We start from the raw sequence: 22,063 nt of genomic DNA, 5'->3' as shown, positions 1-22,063 counted from the left end.
AAGAGTGTGCAAAGCTGACATCAAGGCAAAGGGTGGCTACTTTGAAGAATCTGAAATATAAAATATATTTTGATTTGTTTAACACTTTTGGTTACTACATGATTCCATATGTGTTATTTCATAGTGTTGATGTCTTCACTATTATTCTACAATAACCGTTGAATGAGTAGGTGTGTCCAAACTTTTGACTGGTACTGGTATATATATTGTATTCATGTACATTTTTTAAATTCCTTCTTCCTGCAGCTATGGCTACAGCGGTGTTTGTCAACCAGGAGACATCCCGAAAATCGGTCTTCTCAAGAAAATGTCTGTAGTGTCCGAATGGTTTGGACTACAAACTAACATGACCACTCTATGGAAAGATGAGACTCTCACGAACACTATGGTGTTATTTTGCTCTATGGCCCCCACAAGCGTCACAGGACTTGTTGCAAGTCGATACCGCTGATCTGCCAACTTCTGTCTGTAGTGTCCAAACAGTTTGGGCTACACACTAATATGACCCCGCCAACGAAAGGTGAGACTCTCACAAAAACATACATCTCGGTTGTTTTGCTCTAGGACACCCACAAGCTTCACAAGACTCTGAAGACTCTGAAGGTAGCCCAGTACCAGTTAAAACAAACTATGAAAGTATATACTGTATGTAAGTACTTTAGTGACAAAAAAATGGTTAAATATGGGTAAACAATTATACAAATGATTTCCTGATCTTTCTTATATCTCTCAGACATAAGACAAACACTTAAAAACATACTTCCTTTTCATTTATTTTTTGACTACCTGTTGCCATGCATGAATATGTTATTCAATGCATTTCTATGGTCTAATAGCAGTAAGGCCAAATTCAATGTTTCATCAAATAATAATAAAATCTTTACTTGTGTCTTTACTTGGCTCATCCCGCTCTAGCGACTCCTTGTGGCGGGCCGGGTGCCTGCAGGCTGACCTCGGTCGTCAGGTGAACGGTGTTTCCTCTGACACATTGGTTTGGCTGGCTTCCGGGTCAAGTGGATGGATGTTACGAAGCAAGGTTTGGAGGGTCATGTTTTGGAGGACGCATGACTCGATCTTCGCCTCCCGAGCCCATTGGGGAGTTGCAGCGATAAAACAAGATCGAAATTGGGGAGAAAAAGGGGGTAAACATTTTTTGGGGTGATAATTTGTGATATTGAATTGTGTTTGGTTGTCAACGCAACCAAATTTCAACATTTGAAGGAGATGTTGAATTCACGTCTCCTTCTCATCCAAAAATGTAAGTTAAAGAATGGGACTAAATCAAATAAAACTTTATTTCAAGTGCATTTAAAGTTAGTTTTTATTTCATTTCATCCTTTTCTTCAACTTAGATTTTTGAGTTGAGATGGAGACGTGAATCCAACATCTCAATTATTAATTTGAAGACAAACTGACTTAGTCAATGGCACAGATGGAACTCTCCAAGCAGAAGAAAATCTCCTTCAAATGTTGATATTTGGTTGCAATGACAACCAAACACAATTCAATATCACTTTTGAAATAGCCCAATAAATAGCCTATAAACTTGTTGTAACAAATGATATGTTGGATTCACATCTCCAACTCAACCAAATGTTAAAGAATGGGATTAAGCCAGTTGCTCAGATGGATCTACCCAAGTAGTAGATACATCTCCTTTAAATGTGGATATTTGGTTGTGTTGTCAACCAAACACCATTCAATATTACTTTTGTAATACAGTAAAAATAATGTAACATTCAACCTTAAAATGAGTAACACATCCATGGCCACATTGAGGTTACTGTAACTAAACATGTATTCTCATGTAGAGCATCTATAGGTTTACTTAGACATTTTGTGCATTCTTTTCTCATGTGCTGTCTGCTTAACCTCTCTTGGTTAAGCAGTATTTTCACATCCGGATGAAATTTGGATTTGGATAGAAAACACTCTAAAGTTTCTAAAACTGTTAAAAGTATGTCTGTGAGTATAACAGAACTGATATGGCAGGCGGAACCCCGAAGACAAACCACCCCATCCCCCAAAAAATTCAGCCTACCACTGTTTTCAATCGCTGTCACTTTTATTATAAGGTGAAATCCTACCAGATTGCAGTTCCTAGGGATTCCACTAGATGTCAACAGTCTTTAGAAAGAGTTTCATGCTTGTTTTTGGAAAAATTTGCCAGAAATTGTTGTTTTTCTAGGTGGATCCCATTTTGGCTGTTCTTTGGTATTTTTCTCCGGTAAAGACAATAACGATTCTCCGTCTTAAATTTGATCATTTATTTAGGTATTAGGGTACCTAAGGTCGGATTATAAATGTTGTTTGACTTGTTTGGAAAAGTTTATTAGTAACGTTTGGTATTCATTTTGTATGCATTTTGATGGAGGGAAACTGGGTGGATTATTGACTGAAGCGCGCCAGCTAAACTGAGTTTTTATTGATATAAAGAAGGACATTATCGAACAAAAGGAACATTTATGATGTATCTGGGACCTTTTGGAGTGGAAACAGAAGAAGATCATCAAAGGTAAGGCATTTATTAAATCGCTATTTCTGACTTTCGTGGTGCACCTGCCTGGTTGAAATATGTTTTTCATGCTTTTGTTTGCGGGGCGCTGTCCTCAGATAATCACATGGTGTGCTTTCGCCATAAAGCCTTTTTGAAATCTGACACAGCGGCTGGATTACATTTACATTTACATTTAAGTCAATTAGCAGACGCTCTTATCCAAAGCGACTTACAAATTGGTGCATTCACCTTATGATATCCAGTGGAACAACCACTTTACAATAGTGCATCTAAATCTTTTAAGGGGGGGGGGGGGGGGGTTAGAAGGATTACTTTAACCTATCCCAGGTATTCCTTAAAGAGGTGGGGTTTCAGGTGTCTCCGGAAGGTGGTGATTGACTCCGCTGTCCTGGCGTCGTGAGGGAGCTTGTTCCCTCATGGTGCCAGAGCAGCGAACAGTTTTGACTGGGCTGAGCGGGAACTGTGCTTCCTCAGAGGTAGGGAGGCGAGCAGGCCAGAGGAGGATGAACGCAGTGCCCTTGTTTGGGTGTAGGGCCTGATCAGAGCCTGAAGGTACGGAGGTGCCGTTCCCCTCACAGCTCAGTAGGCAAGCACCATGGTCTTGTAGCGGATGCGAGCTTCAACTGGAAGCCAGTGGAGAGAGCGGAGGAGCGGGGTGACGTGAGAGAACTTGGGAAGGTTGAACACCAGACGGGCTGCGGCGTTCTGGATGAGTTGTAGGGGTTTAATGGCACAGGCAGGGAGCCCAGCCAACAGCGAGTTGCAGTAATCCAGACGGGATATGACAAGTGCCTGGATTAGGACCTGCGCTGCTTCCTGTGTGAGGCAGGGTCGTACTCTGCGAATGTTGTAGAGCATGAACCTACAGGATCGGGTCACCGCCTTGATGTTAGCGGAGAACAAGAAGTCAAGCTTTATTTTGATGTATTACACTTGTGATTTTCTGAAAGTTAAATATTTACAATTCTGTAGTTTGAATTTCGCGCTCTGCAATTTCACCGGATGTTGGCCAGGTGGGACGCTACTGGCAATGGTCCTTCCTCCTTGGGGACAGCTTACATTACAAATATCACTTGAGAAGAGCCTAAATCAGTGTCAGCTAACCTTCTCAGGAACTGGTCAGCATCATCACAGGGAACGGTATCGGTCCGTGGGCTGGATATTGAGAAACAATGAATGTACTGTCATCTTTCACGGAGGAGAACAACATGAGGTATATCACCAAGGTGTGTTTACTCTGATTCAATTGCCTGACTTATTCTCTGTTATTCAGCAGCCTGTTGTGTGTATAAGGAATAGTCAATTCCAGTGAGAGCCCAGGTGACATGAGTGAGCGGTACAATCGGCTAACCAATCGCAGTGGTATCAGGGCTATGACAGGCAGTCATTGTATCCATGCTCGTACCGAGCCCTAAGCAGCTGCTAGCACTGAGACTAGGGCTTTGTACTCCTTAGAGAACATCGCTGTAGTAGCAGCTCTGGCTTTACAGATTAATCTAAAAAAAGGTCCATCAAATGAATCATTTATAACCTTAAAAAAAGCCTTCACATTGGGTTAGGCGACCATTTGTTTGAGTACTGTATATTTAAAAGCCCAGTAAGTAAGATAGGCTTCTTCCTCTGTAAATATTTGTCATTGTGATTGATTCAGCATGCAGAATCTAACCTAGCTACTCAGTGGATGACAGTAGTGCAGATCCAATTGAAATGGACAAGCCATGAAAGAAGACCACACCATCTTGATCTTGATGTTAATTCCCAGATCTATCTATCTAACCATGTAGTCAAGGCTATCTGGCAGTATGGGCCAGTATGAAGTGGTATTGCATTAAGTGGTTTAGCCTGGCCTATCTCTCCAATGGAGCATTAATCAAGAGGGTACAGTAATGGCTGCAATCATTACTTTAGAGATGCCAAGTGAATTTAAAGTGGGGTGACTGGAGGCCACGGGAGGGCATTGGTTCGGTGCGGGGTTGGGGGGATGGGGGGGTGACTTTGTGTGTGGGGGGGGGGTGACTGCGTGTGTGTGTGTGTGTGTGTGTGTGTGTGTGTGTGTGTGTGTGTGTGTGTGTGTGTGTGTGTGTGTGTGTGTGTGTGTGTGTGTGTGTGTGTGTGTGTGTGTGTGTGTGTGTGTGTACAGCAAAAGGGTTGGAGTATTTGGTCATTAGCAACCCGCTCATTTAGATATATTTAGTCCAGATTAAAAATGCAAAAACCGTATGACCGAACATATATCTCTACACTGTCTATATGCTTAATTGGTAATGCTCTCCTTAATGCGTGCACCTATTATATTTACCATTACATTACCAGCCATATTAGATTGAGACTGAGATTTAACGTTTCCATATTTTGTTTATTTATAAGAATCTCTGTCTCGACTTAATTCAACACAGATAAAAACACTATTTTGGTTGCCTTATTACCAGCTGCTTCATCCCTCTGCATAATTCATAGGGCGGTTGTTATCAATCTCCAGGGTAACACAACACTGATTCCCATTAATATTTAATCTCACTGACTTCAAAGTCTCAGCAGAGCAGACCCCTGGACTAGGCCAATACATTGGACATGGTTACTATGGTGGTGTTAAGCTCATTTGAACAGACAGATGGACAGACAGACAGACAGACAAACAGGCCGGGAGGATAATAGATGGACTTACAGAGGTATGGACATGTACTATAGACAGAAAGACAGACATGACAGAGAGCTCATTAATAAAAATGTCTTGTACAGAAAGCATTTGCCCATTGTGTTTGAGGAGCGACGCTAAAACCAAAATCATTCAAGGACACAGAGAGAAAGCCATAATCAATATTTCTACAGATACTACTGCAAATTGTACATATTGCAACACTGTAGGTGTTCCACATCCATTGAGCCTGTGAGATACGAGAGCTCAGGCAAGACCACCAGTGTATTTGTGTGTGTTCAACCCATGGTATGTGTGCTCATTCCATGCTAAATTTGTGTCCAACCCATATTAATTGTGTCTTTCTCTCCCATCCCCAGATGACAGTGCGTCGGCAGCCAGCAGCATGGAGGTCATGGACCGCATTGCCTCCCTGGAGCAGCGTGTCCAGATGCAGGAGGACGAGATCCAGCTGCTCAAGTCAGCGCTGGCCGACGTGGTGCGCCGCCTCAACATCTCTGAGGAGCAAAACGCCATGACTAACAGGAGGGGACCCACTAAAGGTAACTGATGTGTCACACAAACAGGCACAGACAGATACACACACGTACATGTGTATGCACACACGCATGCACACACATACAGGTATACACACATCCCAGGGAGGTTTAATTAGCGTTTTGAGAATGGAAATGATAGTTTATTTGAAGGTAATTAAATAATGTTCTGAGTAATAAAACACTGCTGGCTTAGGTTAACTTTTGAAAAACTCCAAGCACAGATAGGACACATGGAAATGAATTTGCTTTCTTTTTTTTTTGTGGCACAGCATCAGTGCGATCCAAACCTATGATCTTCTATCCATGGAATTATTCCACTGGCCACCAGGATGGAGATAGCATGCCATTTTGTTTTTTACTCATACAAAGCTGTTTATTTTAGTGTATTCAATTAGTGGGTGTGGCCAACACACCTGAACACACTTAACAAGAGAGACAATAGAGAGAGTTTTGTTGATGCTTTTTTTGTGTTCTATGTTTTTAAATAAAAAAAATTGAATGTTCTTTAAACGTTACTAATGTTTTTTTAATGTTCTGATAACATGACGTTTAATAAACCCAGAGAAAACCTGCAGTACTGTACTTCCCACAGAAGAACATTAATTTGTAACATTCTCTGAACTATTTGAGAACATTCCCAATGTCAAACCAGTTGGAGAATGCTCATAGGATATTACCAATAATTTTATTAAATGTTACCATGTCTGAACTTTTAGGAAACGTTCTGTTAAAGTAATGAAATACCAAGAAAATATGTTTTTTTGTCAAGTTCCTTAAATGTGCTGAGAATGTTCCAAAGCTAAGCAACTATTCTGCACCATTCTCAGAATGTTGTGGGAAGGTTGTATGCAAAATAACCATAGGACAACCACACTCTCACCAAGCGCTAAGAAACATGTGGTTCTCAGAACGTTATGTGCTAGCTGGGATAGAACATATGATTCTCACACACCCACACACACGTGTAACCTTTTGGTTCCCTCCCATTCCAGTCCCATCTTCTCCTATTGTGTTTCTCCATCTATGGTATCTCACTGTTTACGCTACTCATCCTTTCCTGGACTCTATTGTTGTGGTATGTGTATGTACGGCTGTAGACCCAGCTTTGATGAAAAGGTCCCCATCGTCAGACAGCAATGGTGGAAAGCCAGGTAGGCTCTGTCCCTTTTAAATGGCCTGTCAGGTAGGCTCTGTCCCTTCTAACATCGCCTGCTTTGTGCAACTCTACTGAGCACTACTGTGTCTACTGTGTCTTTTTAGTACGGTTTACATTTTAGGACATCCCTACTCCCTATGACAAAAGTCCATAGTCTCTATGACAAAAGGGAGTAGGGATGTCCTAAAATGTACATGATACTACTGTGCACTAGTGTCTACTAAGCACTACTGTGTATACTGTCTGAGTACTAGCGTCCACTGAGTCTACTGACACTGAGCACATTGTCAATGAAGGACTTTCTGATGTTGTTGCACTAGACTACATGCCACTCAAGTCCCCTTAACTCAGAGTGGGTGAGAGGTGGTATGCTGTGGAAACACTTGCATGGTTTTTCCTTAATTCTAGCATGTCCTGACACCCACACTAAATATCACATTATGTGTCTACAATTCACAGACAAACGTTGAGATGCTAGTTACTTAGGTCAATTTTGTCACACAATGTATATTTTGACTGTACCTCAGTGAGATACAGGGTAAGTAATCGCTCCTCTGCTCTACACAGAGCCGAGCCATGGCACTCAAACACAGTGGTTCGTTTGAAATACACAGTCCCCATTCACTCTGTCACTCTCTGACTGGTGCCCCTGTTTGATCTAATTCTGCTGTATCACACACACACACACACACCCCCCCCCCCCCCCCCCCCCCCCCCCCCCCCCCCTCACACTCACACTCACACTCACACCACACCACACCACCCGCCCCCCCCCCGCTGGCAAAGCAAGCATAACAAACCCCAGCTTCTCTGCAGTGATAAATATTTCAAAGCCACTGTTCTGCAGTCCATACAAATACAGGCCTTGCTACCCTTATCAGTGCTGTTAGCAATTATGCTGAGGAGGTAAAGTGGGCCCCTAATGGCATTAGAATGGAGCGCAGGGAGTCACTCGAGGTGTGAGTGATGGTCTAGCAGTGTGACTGCACATATAGAGGCATGTGTCTATTGAACTGTTGTTTCGATTAATCTCAAATCAATGTTATACCAAATAAAATATAATTGTATTTGGCACATGCTTCGTAAAAACAACAGGTGTAGACAGTGAAATGCTTACTTAAGGGCCCTTCCCAACAATGCAGAGAGAAAAGAAAGATAAATAATAGAAAAAGAATAACACAAGGGATAAATGGTTCCAGACTTGGTGCATCGGCACCACTTGAACAGACTATGACCTGGGTGGCTAGAGTTGTAAAACAATGTTTAGGGCCTTCCTCTGACACTGCCTGGTATAGAGGTTCTGGATGGCTGGGAGCTCGGCCCCAGTGACGTACTGGGCTGTACGCACTACCATCTGTAGTGGCTTGCTGTCAGAGGCCAAGCAGTTGACATACCAAGCGGTGATGCAGCCAGTCAAGATGGTCTCAATGGTGCAGCTATAGAAATTTTTGAGGATCCGAGGGCCCATGCCAAATCTTTTCTGCCTCCTGAGGGGGATGAGACGTTCTCATGCCTTCTTCACGACTTTGTTGGTGTGTGTGGACCATGATAATTCTTCAGTGATGGGCCCGGGCCTGGCCCGACCGCCCACCGCCCGAGAGGGGGCGGCGGCCCCCATGCCAGCAGCTCCGCGCGACATTGAGGGAGAGATTGTTGTCCTGGCACCACACTCCCAGGTCACTGACCTCCTCCCTGTCTCATCGTCGTCGGTGATCAGACCTACCACCGTCCAGTCGTCGGCAAACTTAATGATGGTGTTTGAGTCATGCGCGGCCATGCAGTCGAGGGTGAACAGGGAGTACAGGAGGGGACTAAGCACACATCCCTGAGGGGCCCCGTGTTGAGGGTCAGCTTGGTGGCCGTCAAGAAGTCCAGGATCCATTTGCAGAGGGAAGTGTTGATTTCTAAGGTCTTTAGTTTAGTGATGAGCTTGGAGGGCATTATGGTGTTGAACGCTGAGCTGTAGTCAATGAACAGAATTATCACGTAGGTGTTCCTTTTGTCCAGATGGGATAGGGCAGTGTGGAGTGCAATAGAGATTGCGTCATCTGTGGATCTGTTGGGGCGGTATGCGAATTGGAGTAGGTCCAGGGTGTTTGGGATGATGGTGTTGATGTGAGCCATGGCCAGCCTTTCAAGGAATTTCATGGCTACAGATGTGAGTGCTACGGGGCGATAGTCATTTAGACATGTTACCTTGGCATTCTTGGACACAGGGACTATGGTGGTTTGCTTGAAACATGTATGTATTACAGACTGGTTCAGGGAAAATCTATGTGGTCTCTTAAGTTCTAATCAAGAAACAAAAGCCTTCACACGGTATATGCAGCTCGAAGGGTAACGAACACCATAGCAGCTGAAAAGTTGTATATGTGGGTGCAGTTGTGAATTGACCATTTCTGAAGGCAATGTTCAATACAGTTCGTCGAATGCTTCAGCTCAGTCCCATGAATTTTCCATCAGCCTATTACTCATACACCTCTTGTGGAGGGCAGTTTATTGATTTCCATATATTTTCAAGATTATAGAGGGCGTCTGAAGAGTTTCAAAATGTTGGACACTTTTCCAAAGTTCCCAGGTTTTTCAGAAAAACCCAGGATTTCAGAAAAACCCAGGAACTTTGGGAAAGTTTCTAGCATTTTGCAACCCTATATCTGAATTTGAAAATTCCCAAAAGCTGACCACTGTGAAAAGTGTATTTTCTGCATGTTCCAGCTAGTTCATTGCAAAGCACCATTCACCCTGTTGTACTGTGTGTGTTTGTCTTACAGCCAGACCCATGATGGCTGCCCTGCCTCTAAGGCACACTGTCAGCAACGACACTGTCCTGCCCAAGAAAAGCTGTGGCATGGTGACACCGTCCCTCACCGGCTCCAGGAAGGATGCTGCTGCACCAGCAACCAAAAGGTAAACACAGCTCAAATGCTCCCCGTTACCTTCCCTTACGAAAAAAGATTGCAGTCAGAGAGCAGTATAACTCCAGTACACTGCAGTATAAATACAGTATGCTGCAAATAGTGCGACCAAAATAACTTTTTTTTACGACAGTAATTTTGCAGTGTAACTGCAGTTTTGTAAGGGTTATGGTAAAGGGCTAAGGCCAGGAGTTTTCCTGACCATGTGACCTGACCAGTAGGGCCAGTTTATGAGATATCTCTCAACAGTATTTTTATGTTCTGAGTAAAACCAACTCTGTTTTAGTTTGGGCTTACTAAACCTAGGGGCTTAAAAAAACTGGAGCAGTAATGACTGTGTTTTCTACATTTTGGGTATTAATATTGTAATGTAGTCAGAGTAAATTGTACCCTAAAGCTCAATAAGTGCACACTATTTAAATACACATTTCTTCCTCAACTAAAAATTCCTACAACATAGGAAATCATTGCACCGTTGGTGTGTTTATTTTATTAGTCCGCACAAAGTCAACACATTATTTGATTCCTGCAAACAGGAATCTGTGTGTCTTTCACTGTATTACTACTATCTCCTCTGTGGCCTGTCTGCCTGTGCTAATTTCCCCCTCGCATAAGTGTACCCTCCTCTGAAGGGAGAGCCATTGACATTTTACATGAATAATAAACACAGGTACAGTGCTGTCACAGGCATCCCCATTTACACCACGGTGGCATTCAGAGACGGCATTGATTTACTGATTGGGGTTGACTGGGGCCAAGGGAGTGCAGTTAATAAATCACAACTGGCAAGGGAACAATAGGCACTCCTCCAATGATGTTCATGCCTGGAGTCTAATTATCATAATCCAGGACTGAGGAATGGATGGTATATGGATGAGACTATAGAGTAAATAGGTACGAAGGGGAGGAGAGGGAGGGTGGGAGGGATGGATGGAGTTCCTAACATGGATGCAGTATAGGTGAACCTTCTCCAGACTGAAGCAATAGATATAGAGTGAAATGGAGCCGACCAGGCTAGACTCGGTAACACACTAAGGCACAGGGGAAATGTCAAAGGTCTGTTGTGTATTAATAGGACTAGAAGTGTAAATGGTTTGTCCATGCATGAAAGATAACAATGAATCCCTGGTCGTGTGCACATAGAGGCCACATTGATTCGGCCTCCTTCAGATCTTGACTCCTGAACTTTAAGTCTTTGCACAAAGGAAAGCTCACCCACCCATACTTCCTAACTCTGTGTTATTTTAGGATGAGAAGGAAGGAAGTCTGCAGGAAGCAGAATTGTTTACATTGGAGACTATTATTTGTATTTGTGCTGTGTGCCGATGTTTCCACAAGAGATCCCTGGATACAGGTAGACACACGCATATACTCATATTTGATAATAGACATACGGTATGTATTCCTTTTCATCACAAAACCGTTTTCACCATACCTCCATTCATGCCAGTTGATCTCTATCTCATTTATATGGCACTTTTGCAGTCTTAACCACGGCTCTGTTCTGTAAAGATAATATCTATCAAACGGACAATTTGGTCCAAAACCAGACATGAGACAACCTCTTTGAACAAACTGGTATTGGCAGTTTGTATCCACTAGCCACAATACTGAACTTGATTCAAGTGGATGCAAATGTTATAGTCAACTACTGTATCTACACATCAATTCTCCTAAAAATCACAGAGCGTGATACTGTAAATCACCAGTATTTTTTTGTCTTACCACCATTCACTGTTTCCTTTTCCACTTCCCTGTTTCCCTTCTCGGTCATGCATGCCCCCTGTCTGTCCAGTCTCTCCAGTCTGTCTGGCATACCCACCAGACTTATCTACATCACTTCTCCTTACAGGTGAGAGGGTGGCCAAACTGTGACACCATCACCATCCTCAAAGCTCATAACGTTACCTCAATGTTACCCATCCCTCATAGATCCATGAATCATTGAATTAACAGATCATTTCTATGAACAATGAATAACAACACTCATCACAAAAAACATCTCTCTCCCTGGAAAGCAGTGGCAATTGTTATTGTTACTGAGAGGACTATCCTGGTTAAATATTGATTACTGCATTGTTGGGTTTAGAGCTTGGAAGAAGTGAAACTTGAAACTTAAATGAAATGAATGAATATCTCTCTCTCTCTCTCTCTCTGTCTTTTCTCTCTCTCTTTCTTTGTGTGTGTGTGGTGGGAATTAGATCAACTACAGAAGGTGCTGCTCCCATGCCAACCCAAGTTGGCAAAGAGACCAAAGGTTTCAATAAATCCCCCATTGCCTAATTAACTCCATTCCTGATCTAGGTATGCCTGCTGCATGGCATACACCAACTAACAAAGGTCCCCTCACAAACAAACACACGCACGAACACACACACACACACACACACAAAGATACACATCCCGAACCCTGTTTCAGGGGGATAACATCAGCCACAAACGGGAGGATTGAATGGACTTTGGACTCGCAGGCTGGATTAGACCTGGTAGCCATTCCAGCCAATGAACTGCTGATTGGGCCATTCTTTTGTGAAGGCATTTTAATGGCCCGCTTTTTAACATGTTTCAACCATCTCCTCTAATACCATCATAAATGTGGCCATGAATGAGTCACAGGGGAGAGAGAGGGAAAAATCTCTCTCTGTCATGGATCAGTCATCTGGTTTCCTAGTATAGGGCCTTCTTTGGTGTATTATGATGGTCTGTACTTACAGTGTCATATGAGGACTTGTAGTAGATAGTGTTATTTATAGGTTGCTGGTATGATCTTTGCTTGACCTTACCCCTACACTCAAAATCAAGTTTGAAGTCTTTGATAGTTCCGATGATAGATGATATTTATTATAAGGATTTGCAACTGAAAAATCTCTGAGGGGATACAGCTAAATAACAGCCTATTTGAACACTATTCCCCGGACAATTAAGGCTATGCTTCTTTCTTTCACCATTAGGTAATTGCATCATCCATTTTACTATCTCTCCCACAGAGAGATAAATCTTGGGTACTTATTTTATGAGATTACAAGTAAATAATCAGAATTCCTTAGACAATTTCTTTTAAGCACCTTTATTTATTCAAAATGCACCATTAGGTAGATTTATCCTCCATTTTACCATCTATTCCTCCAGCACTGTGAGGAGAACCAACTCCAACGAAACGATGGGTACACTGACGCGTAAAGACAGCAGCGACTCCAAGAGCAACCGCACCCGCACCGGCTCTACCGGGAGCAACTCCAGCAGCAAGAGAGCCAGCGAAAGGTACAGCCAGCCTAATAGCAATAACTCATCCTACACAGCCATACCCGGGTAGTGTTCAGTAGACCACACCGTAGCAAAATGTTTTAAAACAGAAAACGAAAACAAGCATTTCTTATTGGAAACCTATCGGTTATCGTCAGTTCGTTCCATAATGATTCACCCTACTGCACATGACCCTGGGATCAAGTAGTGTTTGTTTTATTTCAAATACTTTATCTGCACTTGATTAAACCTATCTGGTACAATGCCTGGTTCAGTGTTGACAGTTTTTTTTTTTTTTACTCACTCCGCAGCAAACTTAAGGAGCCCGTTTTCAATGCAGGTAAGAGCCAACTATATCAGTGATGCCATGAACTCAGTGGCTCCCTGTAAATTAGAGATTTAAAGATTTTGAGAGACATACCATAACATAACCCTTGAAAATGTCCTTGCTTTTGTTTTGCATGATCTATAGACATATGATAGATGTTATCAACTGACCATTTGATCCATTGTTCGGTTAAATGGTTGGATTCATACAATTTGTCAGCATTGTTTGTCAGATGTGCAAAATAAATGCAAGGTATGTTACAGGTTAAAGCCAGGCTAAAGCCAGGGCCTGTGTCCCAGCAGGCAAAACTGGTTGCAATGATGTCTTAGTCACATCATTTTTGGTTATAATGATGTGGTAATGAAATCATTTAAACCACTTTTGCCCACTTGGTCAATTCCCAGCTCACAGAGTACCACTCAAGGATGTTCCGTGATGTGCTGTGATGTATAGTGGTGACGTTTGTCTTGTAACGTGTTAAAAATGTTCATCCTTCAACCAATAATCATCCATCCCTCCATAACCACTTCCATCCTCCCATAAGTTCTTATGAAGTATTTCAACCTCCATTGTCATCTATGATTTCCTTTTTCCTTTCCATAACAGGAGTCATGCACATGTGCTATTTATTTATTTTACTGTATGAGTTTGTATACTGCAGTAGTAACAATAAACACCATGAGATAAGATTAATTGTGATGAGAAAGAAGCATCTCCAGAATGGTATTGATCGCTGGGCAAATTAGACTGCTGTAACCCATTAGGTTGATTTACCTGGTGTAATTCTCCCTGATAGATCATCACCCCTCTGAACCTTACTTTGGCTGGGGGTTACTTTGGCTTGAGTGCTGATAAGCAGAGAAAATGTACTGGAACCACGATTAACGTAGTCTTGTTGAAGATTTTAATTCATTATTGTCCTATAATAACCTGATCAAACCAGCATAGTCCCAGGGTACTGTCATCAATGTTCAACCCTAAAGAGAAGTCATTCAGTCAATGTAAATAACTGATTAGACATAACAGCTATTGAGATGATACCTAAATAGTACTCACATATAATATGTGAAATTGTTTACTGTTTCTTAGAATCTATTTATAGATTCTAAGCTAAGCTAATCATAAGCTAATCTTCCAATAATCCTTAAAGAAACAAACATGGGACGCAAACGGTACATGCTTAGCCTATGGGAAATCACTAGCTGCTCCTGTTCAGACTGGTAGATCAGATAGATAGATAGATCGATCGATACATAAATAGATAGATACAGAAAAGACTTTAAGCACAATAGCCTAACTGTTGCCAAGAAAAGGCTGAGACAAGGCGCTTGCATAAAACGGAGGCGACACGAAAAATTAAATGGAAAAAGTCACAATGCTGAGTAAGTCCAGGTCAGGAACCAATGCAAAACCTCACCTGGTCCTTCTGTCCCCTTCTCTGTGAACTCACAAGGGATGCGACGAGTGACACACTGCAAAGGTAGGCCTTGGTCCTCAAGCCCCCTTACCTTAGCAGCTCTCTGGACATTGTTCTCCTAAGGCCTTAGAAGAAAGCATTAATATACACATAAATTAGCCATATGTGGCATGGAGGGGTTTTAGCCGACAGACTATCCCACCATCATGGGAATTGTGCCCAAGGATATTGTCTGGTAGCTAAAATCTCTCCATGCCACAATGTGGCGTAGTCGGCCAGATATTACGTTGCACATATCTGCTGCTATTAGTTAGACTACCAGCTATTGTTCTTTTCTCATGCGAGAACGTATAGTAAAGGCTACTGACTCAGAATCCTTTTGCCTTAGTGATTCATAGGCTCAATTCACAGAGAGCTGCCCCATGGTAGGGATGGGGTTGGGTTGACAGTGAGTGTGATAGTAGCCCTTCCCAATATGTCAGCCAACAGTGGACTAATAAACACTCTCTAACACACTGAGAGTTTGAACTGTGTGTGGTTGATTGCAGTGCTGCTTTTACACTAGCTGTCAACCGTATTGTGGAATTGCCACTTTCTAGATGTGTTTGCTCACAGCCATGCAGCGCTCTTTTGTCCTTGTCACCATAGAAACCCCACCAAATATTTCCTGCAGTGCACACTGATCTTCTAAGAGGCCCTTTTCAGAGCACAACGAGACGGTTTTATTGTGCTTGTATTATGTATCTTCAAAAGGGCTGTTTGCATTACCAGCCAATGCAATGTCTTTACTTTATAGCTTTTGAAATCTTTAGCCATCTCTTGCATGGCCTTCAGTATGGGGTTTTGATGCACAGCTTGCGGATAATTTCCATAAGCTTGGCTAAAGAAAGATGAATTGAGAAAGAGACATGTTTAGAAGCAGAGTGTTGTGAAACTCATGGTCCTTTAGCCAGGCTGTCATCTTTCACAGTGGAAAAATAAAGAAAAAAAGAAAAGAAATGGCATGTCCATGGTAAATGCTGGGTCAAGTGAAGTGAACATATTTCAATAATTCATGTTATTCACCTTGATGCCAGCAAAAGTAGACCAAAAAGTGTCACTTCATTATGTCAGATTTATCATAGACAATAGTTATATGTTGAGCTACTGATGCACTCTTTTAGTAAAAGTCTCAAACTTGACTTAGAGTTAGAGCCCCAGTAGTTTAGCCCACCTGCGGTTGTTACCCAGTAGATACTGAAGCTTGTCTTGTACCAGTCCCGTGTTTTGTGGTCGTCCATTGTAGCATAGCAGCCAGTTGTCGATCACATCTAACTTGGATATATTCTACCAACCCCTCCTACCCATTCCTTCTGGCCCCTCTCCAATTCTACTACCTCACCTACCTAGTAACCGTGCAGATATATCTGGCCCATCTGTCAAAAAGGACCGGAACCGCTGAGGCGCCCAAATCCACCGCAGCAGCCATGTCTGGCCGCTCCTCCGCTCCCCCCACTGCGCCTGACTCCAAGAGCGCGTCTGTCAAGTCCAATGGAGTCAGGAAGACCCCGACGTTTGCTCTCCCCCTGAGAAAGTCAGTCAGCCAGTCGTCCTACACCCCCTACTCCCCCTTAGACAAGCCAAGCTACAGGAGCCCCATCAAATCCCCCAGCCAGTACTTCCAAATCTGTTACTAAGCTAGGCCTATACCAGCTTTTGGAATTAGGTTGAAAGAGGTAACCGTGGATGTAAAAATGGACTTCAAAAAACATTCCTCTCATGACTGTCATGTTTCAGGTTTCTTTTGTGTGTTTTTCCGTCTTTTTTGTTGTTTTTGGTCACACATTGACATGGTTTTGACTTATTTGTGTGTCCTCTGGTTGGTTTGTTCAGATTTTGTTTTTCATTCCCCTGCTGTGGCACCATACGCCTATGTTTTTGCTTGTTTTGTCTTCTCTTGTTTACTTGTGTGTTGTACTGTACGTTAAACAAATGCTATGATGCTACATAACAATGCAAACTGACTGCTTTTCATTTTGCACCATTCATTGTTATTATCTGAATGTATTTGAAATTACTAATAAAAGGGAATCAAAAGCCTATCCATCTCTGTGTTTGCTAATCTATACTTTTCCTTACTAAATGAATTCACTCCTTTGCAACAAAAAAATGTGTTGTACGTCAACATCTCATAACCATAACTGTTGATACTTTCTTTCTCTTTTGCATCTTCCTCTCACGCATGAGTCTCTAAACCACACTTTCATTGTCACTCCTCTCAAACACTGTTCTCACCATCACAAACACTCCTCCTTGTTACCAATGAGTCATAACAAATTGTCCCCTGAAAATGTCTGTTGCTTTTTTTAGAGGAAGGGTATGTGAAAATGTATTTGAAGGGACGACCCATCACCATGTACATGCCCAAAGACCTTGTGGAGACCTACTGCCTGGAAGCCAAATCGGACCTGCCAAACAAAAAGCTCAAACTGGACTGGGTGTATCCTTTTTCCACTGTTGTAGGTTCAGTACTTTTCAGACAGCTAGGTGTATATTTCAATAGATAAGAAACTGTTTGTTACGTGGCATTACAACATTTGAGTTATGTTTATAACAATAGGCTTGAAAGTCCATGCTTTCAGGACAGAGATGTATTGTGACTCGCAAGAGGTATCCCCCTATGTATTGTGAGGTTACACATTCGCCAAAGTTATATTCTTATTGCATTCTATTGCACAGGTGTGAAAGTCACATCTGGATGTTCCAATAAATCTTTTTCCCTAATCAATAAAATGTAATCAATCAAATGTATTTATAAATCCCTTCTTACATAAGCAGATGTCACCAAGTGCTTATACAGAAACCCAGCCTAAAACCCTAAACAGCAAGCAATGCAGGTGTAGAAGCACGGTGGCTAGGAAAAACTCTCTAGAAAGGCAGGAACCTAGGAAGAAACCTAGAGAGAAACCAGGCTATGAGGGGTGGCCAAATCTCTTCTGGCTGGCCGGGTGGAGATTATAAGAGTACATGGCCATTAAGACCAAATCTTTCGTCAAGATGCTCAAATGTTCATAGATGACCAGCAGGGTCAAATAATAATAATCACAGTGGTTGTAGAGGGTGCAACAGGTCAGCACCTCAGGAGTAAATGTCAGTTGGCTTTTCATAGGTTTGTGACAGGTAGAGAGAGAGAGAAAGAGAGAGAGAGAGGAGAGAGAGAGAGAGAGAGGGTGTCGAAAACAACCGGTCCGGGACAAGGTAGCACATCTAGTGAACAGGTCAGGGTTCCATAGCCACAGGCAGAAACGTTGAAACTGGAGCAGCAGAACGACAAGGTAGCACATCCAGTAAACAAGTCAGGGTTCCATAGCCACGGGCAAAACAACAGAAACTGGATCAGCAACACGACCAGGTGGACTGGGGACGGGGACAGACAGGTACTCCTGAGGAATGGTCCTAGGGCTCCGGTCCTCCGGGAGGGAAGAGATTGAGAGAGAGAGAGAGAGATGGGAGAATTAGAGGGCGCATATTTAAGTTCACACAGGACACCAGATAAGACAGGAGAATTAAACCAGATAGGACAGACTGACCCTAGCCCTCCGGCACATAGACTATTGCAGCATAGATTCTGGAGGCTGAGACAGGGCAGGGGGGGGGGGGGGGGGGAGCCACAGACAGTGCCAATCAGGCAGGATATAACCCCACCCACTTTGCCAAAGCACAGCCCCCACACCACTAGAGGGATATCAACAGATCACCAACTTACTACCCTAAGACAAGGGTGAGTATAGCCCACGATGATCTTCTCCACCGCACGTAAGTGACTCAACCCACTCAAGTCGAGTATAGCGAAAAAAGCCTGCCACAAAGTGATGCACACCTCCTAGGGACAGCATGGGAGAGCACTAGTAAGCAAGTGACTCAGCCCCCGTAATAGGGTCAGAGGCAGAGAGAGGGGAGCCGGCCAGGTAGAGACAGCAAGGGCAGTTCATCACTCCAGTGCCTTGCCGTTCACCTTCGCATCCCTGGGCCAGACTACACTCAATCATAGGACTTACTGAAGAGATGAGTCTTCAGTAAAGACTTAAAGGTCGAGACTGAGTCGGCGTCTCACATGGATAGGCAGACCATTCCATAAAAATTAAGCTCTAAAGGAGAAAGCCCTGCTTGTGACCGTAGCGTACATGTAGGTATGCAGGACCAAATCGGAAAGATAAGTATGAGGAAGTCCATGTAATGCTTTGTAGGTTAGCAGTTAAACCTTGAAATCAGCCCTAGCCTTAACAGAAAGCCGGTGTAGAGAGGCTAGCACTGGAGTAAAATGATCACATTTTTGGGTTCTAGTCAAGATTCTAGCAGCCGTATTTAGCACTAACTGCATTTTATTTAGTGCTTTATTCAGGTAGCCGGAGAGTAGAGCATTGCAGTTGTCTAATCTAGAAGTGACAAAAGCATTGATTAGCTTTTCTGGAGAATTTTTGTACAAAAAGTTTCAGATTTTTGCAATGTTTCAAAGATGGAAGAAAGCTGCCCTTGAAATATACTTGATATGTTCATCAAAAGAGAGATCAGGGTCCAGAGTAACGCCAAGGTCCTTCACAGTTTTATTTGAGACGACTGTACAACCATTAAAATTAATTGTCAGATCAAACAGCAGATCTCTTTGTTTCTTAAGACCTAGAACTAGCATCTCTGTTTTTTCCGATTTTAAAAGGAAAAAATGGGCCGCAATCACCTCCTTATGTCTGAAACACAGGCTTCCAGGGTAGGCAATTTTGGGGCTTCACCATGTTTCATCGAAATGTACATCTGTGTGTCATCCGCATAGCAGTGAAAGTTGACATTGTGTTTCCGAATGACATCACCAAGAGGTAGAATATATAGTGAAAACAATAGTGGTCCTAAAACGGAACTTTAAGGAACACCGAAACTTACCATTGATATGTCAGAGGGCAAACCATCCACTGAAACCATCCTAATCATTCCTAATGCACACTACAGCACCAACCCAGCTCCCTGCATACAGCAATTGCTCAAGTCCAGAAGCCAGCAGGCTGAGCTGAAAATGTAGTCAGCTCCCTCTTTTCTCCTCTCTTTCCCTGATGGATTCAACCCCCATTTCAGCAAACAGAGGAGATTATAATGCGTATAAAAAAAAGCATATTTTTTTAATCACCAGGATCAGGATGAAATTATGAGTGTTCTGTGCTGTCTAGTGTTTCACTTGAGTTGACTGTAGATTTTCCAACAAAGGAAAGATAAATAGAACTGACTTTCAAATAACGCCACCGTAGTCTATATTTACAACCTATCACCCTCTGTGACCTTTCTGAGTTCCAAATGGAAAATTCAGTAAGATACGATTGGTAAAGGTCACAGAGGGTGCCTGTATGATAGGTTGTAAATATAGACTACAGTGATGTGAGGGGGCAAGCAGCTTTTATTTAAGTGCCTCACTGAATTCAATCAAACTATATTGGTTAATATGTAGGCTAAAGTTGATGTCCTATTGAAGTTATGTGGATCTTGACCTAGATGCCCAGTTATGGGTACAGGGGACGTGACTGTCGCTCTAACCTGTACCTGCTACCCACGGGAGAGACGGTCTACTTCATTGCATCTGTTGTGGTGCTGTACAACGTGGAAGAGCAGCTCCAGAGACACTACACCGGGCACACTGATGACATCAAGTGGTGAGAAGAAACAGAATGTGACAACACTATATTTCTCCTGTACTGTACAACCTTTATCTGTGAAAGAATTTTGACCTGAGCTGGACGTGTGATGCTGTCCTAATATGGACACTGCACTCATCAAACACTGCCCTATTTCACCTAGCTACAGTATAAATCATTTTCACTATCATCCATGTATTCTCAGACCAACAGTACAGTCGAGTAATTTATTAAGCAATACATTTAAAAAAAAATCTACAGTATGTTTCTGGTATCCAAAGTTGGAAGGGCTTTGCAACCCACCTTGTTCCACAACTGTGTCACGCTACCTTTGATATATAATCCTCCCTATTTCAGTACAGACAGAGCTACCGTGACACCACTGTTTTAATCAGTATTGTCGTATAGTCCCATGGAATAACTCCTTCATAATAAGGCAGGCTAGGGTAAACAGGTGGCTGGTCTGCAGCTGCTTTGTCCTCAATGATAGTGTTGGCCAGGTAATTATCTCAGACAGAAAGGGTGGTCCGTAATATAATAAGCTGAAACTCGAGGGGTCGCCCTGGGGTCATGCTCATAATGAATAATTAGAGTTGAGTCAAGACTAGGCATAGAAAGACGTTAGCTTCCTTTTCACTGTAGTACAGATATTCTTGACTTTCACTTATCTCTGTAAGGCATAGTGCCCCTCTGTTGTGCCCTTCTATCAGAAGCTGTCAGTAACAGAAGGGGAAGAAGGGGATAGTCTTGTCAACATCAGTAAGAATCAATCACACATGACTTAGGCTACTGTAACTGAATCCCATAAGCTTCAGTCTGACAGACTAGAACAACATCTATGATATATTAGCAACTCATAGATTCATACTACACAAAACACTTCTCTTTGATATGCTTTGAGGTCTCTGTGGTTTTTCATCATTGTTCAAATCGGCTTTCAGATGTTCAAAGTGTTTGCCGTCTCTCTGTTCCTCTGTTTGTGTTCTATAGTCTGGCTGTCCATCCTGATAAAATCACCATAGCAACAGGACAGGTGCCAGGCACCTCTTCTGAAGGCAAAGTAAGTGACCTCTCATCCTCACATAACTTTGAATCTATGAACAGTTCACGTATTTAATAATAAGAAATAATGTGTGTGTACGTGTGTGTGTGTGTATGTGTGTGTGTACTGACAGCAGTTGGCTCCTCATGTGCGGGTTTGGGACTCTGTGAGCCTCAACACCCTCCACATTCTGGGGACAGGTTTTTTTGACCGCGCCCTGGTTTGTCTTGCCTTCTCCAAGTCGGTAAGCAATGGATCTTGGCCAAAAAAAACATGAATACATATCATATCTCATATGTGAACCAGATTTTGAGTGTGCCTTTACTGGTCAGAAAAGCTTTGCTAAATAACCGAGGACAGGGCTGATCCATCTCTGTTGGTCTGTGCAGAACGGAGGCAACACGCTGTGTGTAGTAGATGACTCCAACGACCATGTGCTCTCTGTGTGGGACTGGCAGAGAGAGGAAAGACTGGCTGATGTCAAGGTGAGTGTCTATGTGTCCGACTGGGGTATTAACCTGTGCGCATCGAGACTTTGTTAGCCCTCTAAACTAAAGCCTAGGCATTAGCTCGGGGATTCAATGCAAGTCTTCAG

At 42.8% G+C, this 22,063-nt stretch overlaps 1 protein-coding gene across 5 annotated transcripts in view; it reads left to right on the top strand.

Annotated features, from left to right (window-relative positions):
• The window catches only part of LOC106610626 (echinoderm microtubule-associated protein-like 1), a 111,283-nt gene that overhangs the window by 54,997 nt on the left and 34,223 nt on the right, over nt 1-22,063 (top strand). For 2 of the 5 annotated variants that reach the window (XM_082955598.1, XM_014210046.3), the window contains exons 2-11: nt 5,534-5,716; nt 9,641-9,776; nt 12,914-13,045; nt 13,339-13,367; nt 14,809-14,835; nt 17,122-17,251; nt 20,295-20,444; nt 21,417-21,486; nt 21,602-21,712; nt 21,858-21,953. In XM_082955598.1, coding sequence (XP_082811724.1) covers nt 5,534-5,716; nt 9,641-9,776; nt 12,914-13,045; nt 13,339-13,367; nt 14,809-14,835; nt 17,122-17,251; nt 20,295-20,444; nt 21,417-21,486; nt 21,602-21,712; nt 21,858-21,953 — 1,064 coding nt within the window. Of the gene's footprint in view, nt 1-5,533; nt 5,717-9,640; nt 9,777-10,708; nt 11,637-12,913; nt 13,046-13,338; nt 13,368-14,808; nt 14,836-17,121; nt 17,252-20,294; nt 20,445-21,416; nt 21,487-21,601; nt 21,713-21,857; nt 21,954-22,063 lie in introns of those variants that run through there. The other 3 variants (XM_082955597.1, XM_014210047.3, XM_082955599.1) reach the window with 3 other exon arrangements.

This window comes from Salmo salar, chromosome 09 (genome assembly GCF_965601325.2).
Source record: "Salmo salar chromosome 09, fSalSal1, whole genome shotgun sequence".
Lineage (NCBI taxonomy): Eukaryota > Metazoa > Chordata > Actinopteri > Salmoniformes > Salmonidae > Salmo > Salmo salar.
This window is presented reverse-complemented; position numbering and strand designations above follow the sequence as displayed.